The following is a 14002-nucleotide window of genomic DNA, read 5'->3' as shown; positions in this document are numbered from 1 at the left end:
TTCAGACTCTGTGTTCATGATTCCTAAATACCGTGTGCTGATTTGAGAAGGGGCAGAAAAAGGCAAGAAGAGTGGCAGATAGGAATGTTCAGTGACCTTACACAGTGGCATGTGAGGGAGGTGTGTGTGGAGGTTTGGGGGGGGGGGGTGCAAAATAAATTTCAAGTCTTGTGTTGAACTCAAAAACATTGTTTGAAAACGCTCCCAAAAAAAGCACAAATCTTACCTTTGGGAGCTTTTCAGCAGAAAGGGCAAAGGAGGGCAGAACAACATCCCTCTGTTAAATCACAGACCCTGAGTGAACTGTGTTTTTACAGACCAGTAGAATAAACAGAGTGGTGCCTCTTCCCCCACAGAAACTATCTCACTTTCTGCATCATGTCAATTTCAAGGGAGGTATATTTCATTCTAAGTGTATCAACACTGCAACAACTCAAATCGGTCAAAATATCTTGCAAAAGTATTATAAGTCACCTTCACATGAAAAGTACAGATAAACATCTTATTTTCAAAATATTGAAAAATGGCTTTAGTTTAAGATATAATCAGGGATTAAGATTTATTTTCATGCTGTCAATCTCTGTCAAGTTTTAGTCAACGATCAAAGGAAATCCCATTATTTCTCTGACGACACACAATGACAAGAAACTACAGCCTACAGCACACATGCCCTCTTCTCACTGCGGCTCTGACCTGATGCAAACAAACACACACACTCATGTGCACACAGGGATGCATGCTGTTGCATAAGCTCTAGGTGCGCTCTGGCAGGACAAGCTGTAACCCGGGAGAATTCTTGGAGAGGGGGCGGTAATAAACAGGCAGGAAGTCCTTGCCAATGAAGTTTTGGCTTTCCCAATCTATGAATGTTATCAGTATATTCTTGTCAGTGCAAAGATCATTACTGGGCAGATTGTCTCTCAGCTCTTTTGTGATGGATGGGCCTTGTATCACATAGTCAGATCTGTAATCTGGATTTTTTTTATCGTCAGCCTTTCCCTCAATGCCTCATATAATTCCATACACCGACAAAGACTGATTACCCACCCATTTTCCAGCCTGCAGAGATGTGGCAAGCCGTCGAAACTGATTTAAAACTGTCCCCAGGAGCCAGAATTGTGATGGTGGTGAGGACGCTTCTGCCAAATTTAACTGCAAGCCTGTTACTCTAAAGCCACAAACTCCGTCCTTAATTATAAATCATGTTGAAGACATTCGACTCCCAACGTCATTTTAACCGTTCCAAGCTTTAATGTCTTTAGCATCAGCTGTGCTCTGTAAAGCCGTCTGTTTAGACCAAAGCAGATCAAGCTCTTAGCGTGTGTCAGTGGCTGCACTAAGTGTTGTAAAGTGTGTTGGAGCGTCTTCAGATGTAGCGTGCCAGTGTTTGGAGGATTAAGCGTTAAGGTAATAATCCTGATTCACCTCAGGAGACTCCAGTCATCTTCTTCCAAACAAGAGCGGCTTTATTACAGCTGCGAGGCGAGCAATGCTGCTCATCGATGACACAGCCTTGCAGTGGGCAAGCCGGTGTTTGCAAGTCCATGTGTGTGCGTGAGTGTTTGCAGGATGTGTGGAAACAAGGGTGCATAAGCATGTGGCACGTGGCAATGGATGTGATAAACCCAAGACGAGGGCCGAGGGGCCCGCTGGAGTGTGATCTCAGCTGTTCTGCAAGGGTGTGTTTGTGTGTGTTTCATCTATAGTCACTCTTGTTATACCCCCTGAACCTCCCTACTAATCCAGGGAGACGTGAGAGCAGGCATGCAGGGGGGGGGGCGCATGCGACACACGCTCACATGACACATGTTGTCTTGAACACATTCAGTCACTCGCGGTCCGAGGCACGCATGGCCTCCTGTCAGCTGTTTGGCACGGTCTCTCCCTCCTCTGTATTGTGTTGGGAAAACTGAACCAGAGCCGGGATAAAGAAAGTCAGGTCATACTCTTATCCGAGTATCAATCATCCGTCTCATTGATAGGAATGTTGAGTATTGCAAGAATCCCATGTTGCACATATCCTGAGCTTAAAGGCGGTTGTTTTAGCTGTATTTCACCAGGTGTCTGTCAAGAATGTAAGATTAAAAGCTTTTCTCCGTTTTTTTTCTTTGTGATGTTTTTTAGTCTATCTCTTCTTTTTTCCCATGATGCGCTCGTTTGTCTTGGCTAAAAAAAAACATCAGATAATTTTTCAGCAGCTTTATTCGCAGCAGGAATGCGAACGCCCCGACTCGAATGGCGAGGAAGGCCTACCTATCTGAACTATTGTCTAAATATGGCAACTGGGTCTACTTCTTGGGTTCCTCTGGCCGGGCCACTTGTCTGCACACCTCCCGGAGAACATAGCACCTCTGTGCGATGGGACATTTGACTCCTCCGCAGCAAAAAAGCGTGCAGTGAGCACATGCATTGGCGCTGACTTCAGAGGAGGAGATGTGGGTGATGTTGTAACAGATTTCTGCGACTTGTTTGCGTTCTGATGAAGCTGTCTGTCTGTGCAGTTGTGGTCGTCAATCTGTAGGTTAGGCTCTGTGACTCAGGCAGAGGTGAGACTCTTCCATCCTCTGAATCCGCGGCTTCTCAGACGTCATGGACTGCAGCGATTGAGAAATGGCTTTGTTTCACAGTGTTCTCATTGTTCTCCTCGGTCATAGTCATCACACAGAGAGCACAGGACTGGACAGGACCCTCTCAATGTTTAAATAAATAAATAAGAAAATTGCAAAATTAGTGAAATCTTATGATGCTTGGGAAACTTTATACCTTTACATACTTGTAAAAAAAAAAAGACATATCATACCTGAAGAGTAGAGCAGGACCAATTTTGTGCCAAATGCTCAAGCAGTACTTGGAAAGTGACCTGGCTCCTCTTCAGCTTTCATATTATGGTCTGCACCGGGACTCCAGTTCCAGACCTAAATCCAGACCTAAATCCAGACCAGGATGTATATCCTGTGTGATAGGCAATACATCTGCCAGCTTATACATTGATCGGGCGCTTCTTTTTGATTGATGTGCCAAACTTGCCGATTGATCAAGTTCTCTATTTACACTTCAGTACTAGCATTTGTTTGAAGTCCTTTTTGTGACCACCTAGTAAATGTACGTAAAATAAGTAACCGAGCTCATTGTGTGACATTGTTTGCTTGCCTTTCTCTGCTAGCCATGTAGCCTACAGTCATATTTTAAAAGGCTGATGAAGAGGACAAAGAATTGAACTTTTGAGAGCTGAGGGACCAAATTTGAAGTTTTTTAAAAAAGTGGTGGAAATCCCAAAACAATGAGCTGAAAGACTGTAAAACGCTCCGAAGCGTTTCAGAATTCTTAAAAGCTTTAGCTCACTTTATGTTACGAAGGAGCCCTCTCACATTCAAGTCATCACGTGACCTTTTTTTGGATAAAGGTTTTCTACAATTTTGCATCTTTGATTCCAATCAGTATTTATCACCCTGTAACACTTTGTTATACTGTGCCACCATGTTCCCAGATTTCAGCACTTATTGAATTCAAACAATTCAATTATTAGAGGTTTAATTGAGTTGTGTTTGAGTTAGCAAGGCCATTCTCTTCCCCTCTCTGACTCCTGTCTCTCTCTCTCTATTTTAAACCTCCCTCATGGCCTTTGGTCGGGGGCTCAGTCTGGGTACACTGATCCTTGGTGTATGTGCGGAAGGGAGGAGCCGGTGCTGGTGGTGGCAGAGAAACAGAGAAGATAGGCACAGGGAGGAAAAAAGAGGTGAAGACCCAGGCTTGCCGAGCTCAAAGCAGGGGCTGTTTAATCTCCTCAGGACCGTCAGATGGCTTTGACAGAGCGCAGGCACCAATTAGCCCGCAAGATTAGGGGGGCTTTGTACTTCTGAAAAGCTTCTGGACGGACTTTTTTTTTCCCCTTCCTGTCTTGGGTTTATATCTTTACCGGGACTCCTCACCCTCCCTTAACCCCTATCCCTCCCTCCTTTCCTCCCTCCCTTCTGTCCTCTTCCAGCCCTGCAAACCAACCCTTTCAAATCTGTGATTATACCTGGCTAGACATTGAGAGGAGTGGATTAATAAGGCAGATCATTAGCCTCAGCACGTTGCAGAGTGAGCGAGCGACCCAGCGAGGGGGCACGTTGGATGTTTATTGGGGTCCTGGGTGCCTGCTGGCATGGAAACGGAGCTGGGTTGCAGGAGTGGCAGAGACTCCTGCTCCAGTCTGCAGAATATGATGGTACCAGAGAGACAGACCTTTTTATTGAGCTGTTATTTTTAGCTCGAACTTGTGACACTGCATATGCATGGTTTGCACCAATATATCTACTGAAAATGAGCTTGTATAGCAGTGTTTTGTCAGGGGGTGGCGTCTACTTCTTGCATATCTGTAGTTGTTGTGTTTACATGGAGGCTGCATTCCCTAGCTTGTGCTCAAACCCCTGTTGAGCACCCATATTTACTCACATGCACAGGCACACTGCTCCTCCTGAGCACAAGGAAACAATGACAGGAAGTACATTAGCGGGACCTCCATTGTATCTCCCCTTATATCCTCGCTTCCTGAGCCGACAAGAGGGTGGAGTGAGGTGTGGTGGAAGGGCACTCTGGTGCCACCCGGCCCCATGGTGAGGTGAGGGAGAGAGCAGAAGGGTGGGTAATGGGGGGGGGGGGGTCGGATCTGTCTGGATTGTAATCCTGCAGCCTTCTGCCGCCTGTCGCCTCGGCTGCAGACCATTGTAGGCCGTTTCATTGCCTCATTCCCTTTGGTAGGAATTTAGATTATGTAAGGGTAAGCTGGTCTCCGGTCAGCGCACGAGGTGAAAAAACTAACTTTAAGTCAATTAGTTGTCCTCCCACTGAGGGGGGGACAGATGGTGGAGAAGTGGGAGTCTTCAAACCTCAGGAATGCTGGTGGCAGACTCTGTGGTCATTTAATGACGGCAGAAACAATAGAGGCAGGGAGCTGTTTATTCTAAATGTGTGGGACTGGTTTGCCCTTTTTATTTGGCTCTGCCTTTTCAAATGTTTCTGTAATGCAGGGACTTGGTTTGGAGCTGTTCTGATACTGATACCAGGGTTGGAAACGCCAACTTTGAAAATCTCCATAATAGCCCTTGTTGCATCGCTATTATTTACTCAAGGAGAGATTTGGATGTTTAGCACTTTACACACAGAAACTCCTGAATTTTCTACAAACTTTCAGGACACTCTGCCCCTGAAGTCCTCCTGAGTTTTGTGTTCACATTTGGTGGAGGTTGTGACAGAGTCCGTCGCTGTGATGACATTTTTTGCCTTTATATCAATGCTACATCATTGTGCTTATTCCGCTAATATAATGGTAGGGGAAACACTGAACATGCTATTGTCAGTAAAGAGTATGAAGCAGCTTTATTATACGTGCACGTGACCGCAGCAGTGACAGGACATATTTATACCATCACCCACGCTCGCTCACTCGTGGGGAGTTTTCCTGAATATTTCCTGCTGTGTTCACACATCCGCTCATCCTGACTTTGTTCAGAAACTTTACAAGAGAGCCGGCCGGTAAATTCCAGGTAAAACTTGGATGAAACGTTTGGCTTGGTTGTGTTCAGCTCAACTCAAAAATATATCAAATAAGTTTTGTACATTTTGAAACACCTTGAACATCAATTCTTTCCATGTCTCATTTCTACATGATTAGCAGCAAAGCCTCCAGCTGCGAAATAATTGTAATCATTTTCGTCTCTCTGTCTCCTCTTTTAGGTGTGCCACCACCCAGACTGCCAAGACCTGAACAGCAAAAGCCCCCTTCACCTGTGTGAGTCATGTGACTCACGCTTCCATTCAGAGAACACAGACAACATGCACTTTGACCGGCACCCCCGATTTGACTTACAACCTCAAGGTATTTCACTGTCCACTCTTTGTTTCTCTCTCAGTGATGTCATACCCATGACCTCATCACAGGATTGCACTGTGTGAACATCAGTGTCTAAATAAGGAAGATCTGTACAGCAAAATTTTCTTTCTTATATTTATTGGGAAACGTATGATTATTAAAAAGTATTTCTACTAGGAGATGAGAAGTAGAGAAAAAGATGTGGTGCTCCAGGAGAAAGATTTTAAGTTTATGGACTGACATTAGATAAATAATTCACAGCAGTGCAAGAATTTTAGCACTTATATCGTGCAAAGACTACCGCCTTCGAGCAGGAAGACTGGGTTCAACTCCAAACCCTGCACTTTGCAAAATGTCATTCCACACTTTCACACCCTGTTTTTGAAGGGATAAAGCCCCCCCCCCCCCCAAAAAAAAGTATTTCCCAATACAGCTCATTTTTAGCTACAGTAGTTGGGTCAGTATTGTGGGGAGATATTCATTCACAATTTTCAGGTTTAACAAAGAAATGAACTGAAGTTGACTGTGTGTGGCCATTTTTGCAGTTTTCTTCTGTCACTTTTGGAATGAGCAAGGTAGGAAAGACGTTGGCTCTCTGATTCCTGCCACAAAAGCTCTGATTTTGTCATACATTTTTAAGTGGGAAGAAACCTCCCTCGGTGGGAACACGATGCAAAAACCCATTTAAATTGCTTCATAAATCCGACATGTGCACAATAATTCAGAGCTCTGGAACCAAGCTGGCGATAATCTCCGAGATTTCTGCCTTCACCCCCAAATCAAACTGAATCAAATCAATCACAGCAGCTTTAGTGGTACTCAGGGCCTCACAAAATATGGATGATCTACAGACCTCACTGTTAACGTTTCTTACTGGAACTACTTTCTAGCCTGTTGATGATAAAACAATTCAGAGCAGCTTTTCTAAGCAACGCTGTGGGCCTACAGTTGACTCCTGTCTACTACCTTTTATTTCAATCTATGTTTTGGAAATTAGCTGAAAGAAAAATATGCCAAGTTGGCTTTTAGCAGCTTTTTTTTGCATTGTACTCATGAATTTATAGAAAACAATCAATGGGTTGTTTATATACCTAAGAAATCCTAAAAATGAAGCACTTCCAGGGCAAGTTCAGGAGTTACACAGAACCTCTTTTTCTTATGTTTCTGAAAGTCGTTAAGGAGGTTTATTTATCAACTGATTCATGTAAATACATGTATTTTTAGATCGGGTGAATGCAGAAGTCTCAAAACCTGTAAGAATAAACATTCTGTCTTAATTTGGCTGACCTGACCAATTGAAATCTTCAATAAAAGTTTGCCTGAGCTGTGATCCAACAGAAGGAATGACTGCTGTGTTTTTGTGACCTTTAGCCTCCATCCTGGCTCGAAACGTGTCCACGCGCTCCTGTCCCCCGCGCACCAGCCCCCCCTCCGACCTGGAGGAAGAGGATGAGGGGAGCAACGACCGTGGGTGGGTAACCCCCTCTGTGATTCCATCCCTACTGTTCTTGTAGCCATGCCTGTCCTTAGAGCTCTTCTCTTGCTGAGCATAAGTTGCAGCCCTGAAATGTACTGTATGTCTTCTGACAGATTTTGATCGCATAAAGTGGTAAAAGTAACTTTAAAGCAGGCTGTTTCTCATATGTTAAGTCTCAGAGTGTCAGAGGTGTGATGATGATGTGTGTATAAATGTTTTAGGGAGCGTAAAACAGGGGGGATGAAGTTGGTGAAAAAGAAGCCACGGAGACGACACACTGATGTAAGTAATCAGACAGACACGTGGGCTGCATCGTGCAACATTAACACCCATGATACTACAGTTTCATTTCTGTTCCCTGAAAGACTCTACTGATCTCTGCTGTTAAATGTAGAAGCATCTTTTATGTGTACAAAACAAGCAGACACATGCATATGACAGCAGCAACCTTTATTCTGTGCAACAGAGATCAAAGATGATGCTCTGTGTAGTCAGAAGGAGCCCCCCTGTGGATCCTCTGAGAGCTCACATACAGCGCGAGCAGCTCCACCTGTGTAAACTAACAGTGGGTGTTTTTTCCCCCCCCTGCAGGACCCCAGCAAGGAGTGCTTCAGCCTCAAGTTCGATCTCAACGTGGACATAAACACAGAAATAGTACCTGCAATGAAAAAGAAAACACTGAGGTAAGAGAGCAGCCATGCAGGAATGTCTTGTAGGTAGTTTGAAGTGTGTTGTCTCTAAAGGTTTTGTGTTGTGTGTGAATGTTTGTAGAGAGGTGCTGGGTCCGGTGTTTGAGAGGAACGGCATCGAGCTGTCCCGGGTCGACTTGTTCCTGGATCAGTCCAACACGCCGCTGTCCCTCAATTTCGAGGCCTACCGTTTCGGAGGACACTACCTCAAAGTCAAAGGTGAGGACAACACGTGTGGCCCACACAGGACTTTTCTGCACAGAATCAGCCCCTTCTTCCTCCCTGTCTGCATCATTAAGGGACATCCATTACCAACTGGTGGCCTCTTTTTAGGCTTCAAACTGAAGCTTCATTAAATATGGAGGGATACCAACGAGTGGCCTGATTTATAACTACAGTCTGATTTCTGCTGCAGACAAAAAATGTTTCTGTAATTTACCAGAAAGAGACCTGCCAGATCTGAACAGTGACACGTCAGGCATAGAAAACTCTTGTCTGACAGTTGTTAACAATAACTAGAACATGCATTATAAACTCCACTGAAGCTCTCCGTTCACAAACACGAGCACAACATCAGCTCAAAAGATTCCCTTTTTGTTTCTTTCTGTGGGCTTTGGCTTGTATGTTGCTTATATGTTTTAACTTTAAGCAGGAACAGTCAAGTGTGAGATGTTGAAGTGGTCAGAAACGACTGCAACATTTAATCTGTTCAAAAGAAAATTGAATCAAATTGTTTTGTGTAAAAGAAATATGAATGTGTTGCGGCGTGATGACAGCAGAGATTCCTTACGGCGCTGTAGCAGAGTTGCACTTGCACTGGGCTAGAGAGCTATTTTAAACTTACCTGAACACAAAACAATTTTCTTGTTGCTGTCAATATTTAGCTTACCTCTTGACCAATACAGTCATACTTATGCTTCTAAAAATGTCCTCTGTTCAACCAGTATATCCACAATTTCCCAGTTTGGGATCAATAAAGTAATTCTATTCTATTCTATTGTTTTCTATAATATCAGGTGGATCCACAGCGCTAACATTGTTTCATTTGACTGATATCCACACATACAGTTTACAGTGTTTCGAAACAGCCCACTGTGAAGAAACTAAGACAGCTTAGTTTTAAATGTGTGAGAGGACTGAGAGCAAACAAATATTTAAGAAATAGTTCTAGCAGCTGTAGAAGTGTTGATCATGATGATTGTAGCCCTCATTGTCTTGTGACTTTACAGGCGTGGTGCGTGTTAGACGTCATGATACTCTTATCAGTGTTCGTCTAACAATGACTGAACAGGACAGTTTCCTCTCACGCCTCCCGTGTCTCAGAGCAGGAGGGAAAAAAAGTGGACGGTGTGATTATTAAAAGTTATCAGAACCACAAGTGAAACTGTAACATGTGCTTCAAAGATTCCCATGAATCTTAGAAACACGTCAGTAGCACGTCTGCCTGCTTTTTCCTCCCATAATGCTTCAGTGGAAACTGTTTATGTTTCTGGATCAAAGGGCCTTTCAGACCTTCCATAAAAGAGATCCTGTGTCGTGACTAATCACTATTCTCTTGAAAGTGTCAGCCTCCAAACTGGCACCTCCTGACCGCAGTCTGGAGTTACAGAGAACCAGACGGAGGTTATACAGTCCACACCTGTTTACCCCTGTGGGTGAAGGGTTAAGGGACTTCCAAAAGGATGATGACAATTATTTTCCCTTTTGGTATTTCAAATAAACAGCATTTTTTTTTGTGTGTCAACAAGAGATTGCATGATTCATAAAGACTTTGGTTCACAGTGAAGAAGTCACAGGGACTCACCAACTCATTTCATTCTTAAAACATTCTCTTTGCAAGACAGCTCAACATCTTTTTTTTTCTTCTCTTATCTCCGTGTAGCACGGGCAGGTGATGAGCTGAAGGTGGAGCAGAGTGTGAAGGACATGCGGTCTCTCAGTCTGCCCAACATGAAGCCGTCAGCGGGTCAGAGCCCCTACATCCTCAACCCGGGCACTGAGAAGGTGGAGCACGGATCACTGGGACGCAAAGAAAGCATAGATCTGTTGGTGAGTAATTAAATCAGTAATTAAACTTCACGTGATGCTCCAGCTCAGACTCATCAAACCAACACACATCATCCCTCTATAAACCACACACACACACACACACACACACACACACACACACACACACACACACACACACACACAGACACGGACACACCCAGTGACTCGCACTGCTTTGACACACCTTTTTCTCTTTTCCATAACCTCACCTCCTCTTCCTTCACTCCCATGAGGCCTTGTGTCGTATCTCATGATAATCCCATCATGATCTCATTGTTTTGCATCCCCTTTGTCTGTCCAGTGGAACCCTGGGAATGTATTTTTGGATTTCCTTTTCAGTGTTCTGCTGCCTCTGTGTGTGTGTGTGTGTGTGTGTTTTGTGTGTGCACATTCATGTACGTGCCTGCCAGCCTGCCCTGTGCTGTGCTGCAGACTGATCCCCTGAATCTCATATAATGATGAGTTCAATCAGGAACACTGTGTGCCACTTCAACACTTCCTGCAGCCAGAGGAAGTGTTTTTATATTACCGACGAAAGATGTTGAGAGGCCGACTGCAGGGACCCGATCCAGCAGGCTGCCAAACACAGGCCATGGAAATAGAGCAGACGGTCATCAGGTTCATGCTGTGGCATACAAGGACCTTGTTAAAAAATCCCTCTATGAGTCTGGAGTCTCAAAGATGATTATTTAGCATTGAGACAAACTGACAATTCTTAAGCACCCGAGCTGCAGCTAACAAGTTAGTTGTATCTAAGGTTTTTTAAATATGCTATTAAATTGGTGACAATTGTCAGTTATTTATTGTCATGCCCTCCGTGGTTACGGCTGTCTTGCACATAGTCACTCCACACAAATAATTGCTGCAGATTTAACCCAAAATTTCGACAACAGGGCTTCAAATTCAGACAAAATAAGGCTTCTCTTCTCAGGCTGTTGACCTGTCACGACTGTTAGCCGTTTTTATCTCCTGTGGCTAGCTATATTAGCTAGCTTTAGCTCCATGATTTGGATACAGACAAAGACCAATGGCTGACTTTTGATGGTTGAACTCTTTAAAAGGTCATTAAAGATGCAGGTAAGGGCTTTATTACATATGCACTGTTGGTTTAAGACTGTGGCTAAAGCTACATGTACAACGCTAACGATCAAAGGACGTGGATCATAAAGGAACTGCATTGTTTCCTCTGCCGCAGTAAAGCTTATTGTTAGTCATATCCTCATCCACGTCTTTTAAAATCAACAAGAACAATCCCCCCCCCCCCCCCCCCCCCCATTACAGCCTTGTGTTTGAAAATGAACGAGACAAAATGCTGCCACAGTCTGAGCTGTGGTTTCTGTTCAACACATCATTATATATGAACACTTTTAATTTTATTGTGAATTGTTGAAGAGTAACTCAACTTTGAATCATCATAGTGATGATTCAAAGTTGCTGCTAAAACGTTTACTGCTTTGGAGGACGCGCGAGCAAGTGCGGGTAGATGGATCACTTAATAGATGAATGGGGCGCAGATGGCCTAGAGGGTAGGTCGCACCCCTTGTACAGAGGCTATAGTCCACTAAGCAGGCTGCCCAAGTTCAAGTCTGACCTGTGGCTCCTTTCTTTTTTTTCTTTTTTTTAAATACTTTATTGCAGGCTGTTTTACTTCATTACAAGTTGTCATATTTCATCACAAATTTTGTTCATCCTGGCACATTTATATATATATATATATATATATATATATATATATATGTGTATATATATATATATATATATATTTTTTTTTTTAAACATACAAGAATACAACATGAATAAAAAGATAAAGAAATAGAAAGATAAAAATCCAAAGAAAATGTACGAAGAGAGAAAAGATAATTAAATTAAGATTTAAAAAAAAGATAAAATAAGAAAAAAAATTAATAATAAAATTAAAATAAAACCATAAATAGAATGGGGCAGGGGGAGGGGGGGTTGTTCCTTCACTACTCTCTTAATTTAATATACCTGTTATTATTCCACTTTATCTGTTTCCTTTATCCATTTACTCCAGGAACACATGAATTCATCTTCTCTGTTTCTTAGCCTATACGTAATTCTGTGGCTCCTTTCTTGCGTGTCATTCCCCTCTCTCTCTCTCTCTCCCTGGTTTTCTACTCTGTCCATCGTCCTATCAAATAAGCACAAAAAGCCCAAAATAATTAAAAAAAAAAAAAAGAAGATGAATGTTCTTTTCTTGAGTAATAATATGTCAACAGGTGTGATGACTGTTCAATCGCATTCTGGAGAATTCACAAAACAAAAAACAGTAATACGCTTTCAAAACCTCCCTGTTTATACCCGGTGCTGTCTTGTGCATCTTATGTGAGCAAACTAGATCTCCTATGTAGTATTGATGAATTTGTCAATCATAAAACTGATGGCTAAAATAAGACTTTGCATCAGAAGTGTGAGTCCCCCTGACGCGCACATGATCAGGTTCTTCACAGAGAACAGTAAAGAACAAACATGTGCAAAGATAACCTGTTAGTTTTACTTCATGGCATGTCTGTTTCTCTCTCTTACGTGATGCATTCGCTGATTGTAACAGTTAAAAAGTGTTGACATCGCTGATCATTGGTTGGTTTGACATTGTATCAGCTCAGACACACGTTAGCTCATGAGTTTACAGACTGTATTGCTTGCCTGTAACATATCCGTGGTCGTTAAATGCCCGCCTGAGGCTAGTTTAGATCCTCTTGCAGGTGAGTTTGTGCACGTGCACACATGGTAAACAGACTAATGTTGATGTCATCAATGCTTTGGGCAAGGAAACAGGTAGAGGCCGGGTTCAATAATTTGCCCTTCCATCTGTGCGAGACGTCATTAGTGTTAGTCACCAAGCAGAGAGACGTAAACAGAGGGGGTTGCTGGGGCAGCGGAGTTGTAGTCATACACTATCTGACCTCCTGTTGTTGAGTGGAGAGGTTGAGCTTTCTTTTGTTTGTGCCATAACACAACCAGCACTGTGAGTGTTGTCACAGAGTTTTACCAAAGCATGTCTCTGTAGCCACACTGCACGTAGTGACTTGTCAGTTGTATCGGCTGTGAATGTGGAAAGGGTGATGTCATTTCACTGGCAGGCCTCTGGGGGGCAGTAATGGAGCGTGGTGCGTCTTTTAGATATCTGGTCAAATAAAATGAGCATCTGTCAGTGTTGTTCTTGCTGCTGCACTCTGGAGTTACAAAAGTTCTTTTTGTAGAGCTAAAGCAGTCAGTTATGTCATGGTCTAGACGTGTTGCACCTCATTTTTCGCCAATTTTGATTGGTTGTCATTTGGATGTTTGAGCTTCTCTCTAAGGGGAAACATTTCTCTGGGCTCATCATGAGTCTAAAGATTATTACATGTGTGTACAAGCAGGATTTTGTGTCATATATCTTATGAAACAGATTATTACACAGAGATTAATATATTTAATGTCAACATTTAATAAATAAAAAAACACACTTGCTCCAGCTTCTTAAATAATAAGATCTGCTGAAGTGTTGGTAAATGTGTACTGGGAGAGAATATATCATCATATTTTTGTTTTGGGGACTTTGACTGCTGATCAGTGATCAGACAAAACAAGCCAGATGAATATCCTCCTGAGCTCCTTGTGATTGTGATTTCTCACTTCATGTCTGTTTTTTCTTATTGACCATATCCATTGAAATCATTATATAACCAGATACAGCCTCACTGAGTTAAAAGATCAGAGTGACCTGGCCAATGGAATTGTTTTATTCCAAGAAACATAGAGCGGAGTGAACACTGGTACTCAGCTGAACACATCTAATTCCTCTGTCTTTGTTAAACCATTTGGTAGGAGTGACTCCTAAATCATTTCAGTCTTGGACCTAAAGAAGCAAAGCTCATGAAAGCCTGTTGATACTTTTTGTCTTTAACAGACTCGGCAGCAGAAAGCCTG

The 14002-nt window shown here is 42.9% G+C and overlaps 1 protein-coding gene across 7 annotated transcripts in view; it reads left to right on the top strand.

Annotated features, from left to right (window-relative positions):
* plekhg5b (pleckstrin homology domain containing, family G (with RhoGef domain) member 5b) overlaps nt 1-14002 on the top strand; it is a 70063-nt gene that overhangs the window by 36843 nt on the left and 19218 nt on the right. For 5 of the 7 annotated variants that reach the window (XM_065961195.1, XM_065961193.1, XM_020651343.3 and 2 more), the window contains 7 exons: nt 5719-5860; nt 6400-6429; nt 7226-7325; nt 7553-7613; nt 7923-8014; nt 8103-8239; nt 9903-10069. In XM_065961195.1, coding sequence (XP_065817267.1) covers nt 5719-5860; nt 6400-6429; nt 7226-7325; nt 7553-7613; nt 7923-8014; nt 8103-8239; nt 9903-10069 — 729 coding nt within the window. The remainder of the gene's footprint in view (nt 1-5718; nt 5861-6399; nt 6430-7225; nt 7326-7552; nt 7614-7922; nt 8015-8102; nt 8240-9902; nt 10070-14002) is intronic. The other 2 variants (XM_029280665.2, XM_065961194.1) reach the window with 1 other exon arrangement.

This window comes from Labrus bergylta, chromosome 12 (genome assembly GCF_963930695.1).
Source record: "Labrus bergylta chromosome 12, fLabBer1.1, whole genome shotgun sequence".
NCBI classification, from domain to species: Eukaryota; Metazoa; Chordata; class Actinopteri; order Labriformes; family Labridae; genus Labrus; species Labrus bergylta.
The sequence above is the reverse complement of the archived record's forward strand: the minus strand, read 5'-3'. Positions and strand labels throughout refer to the sequence as shown.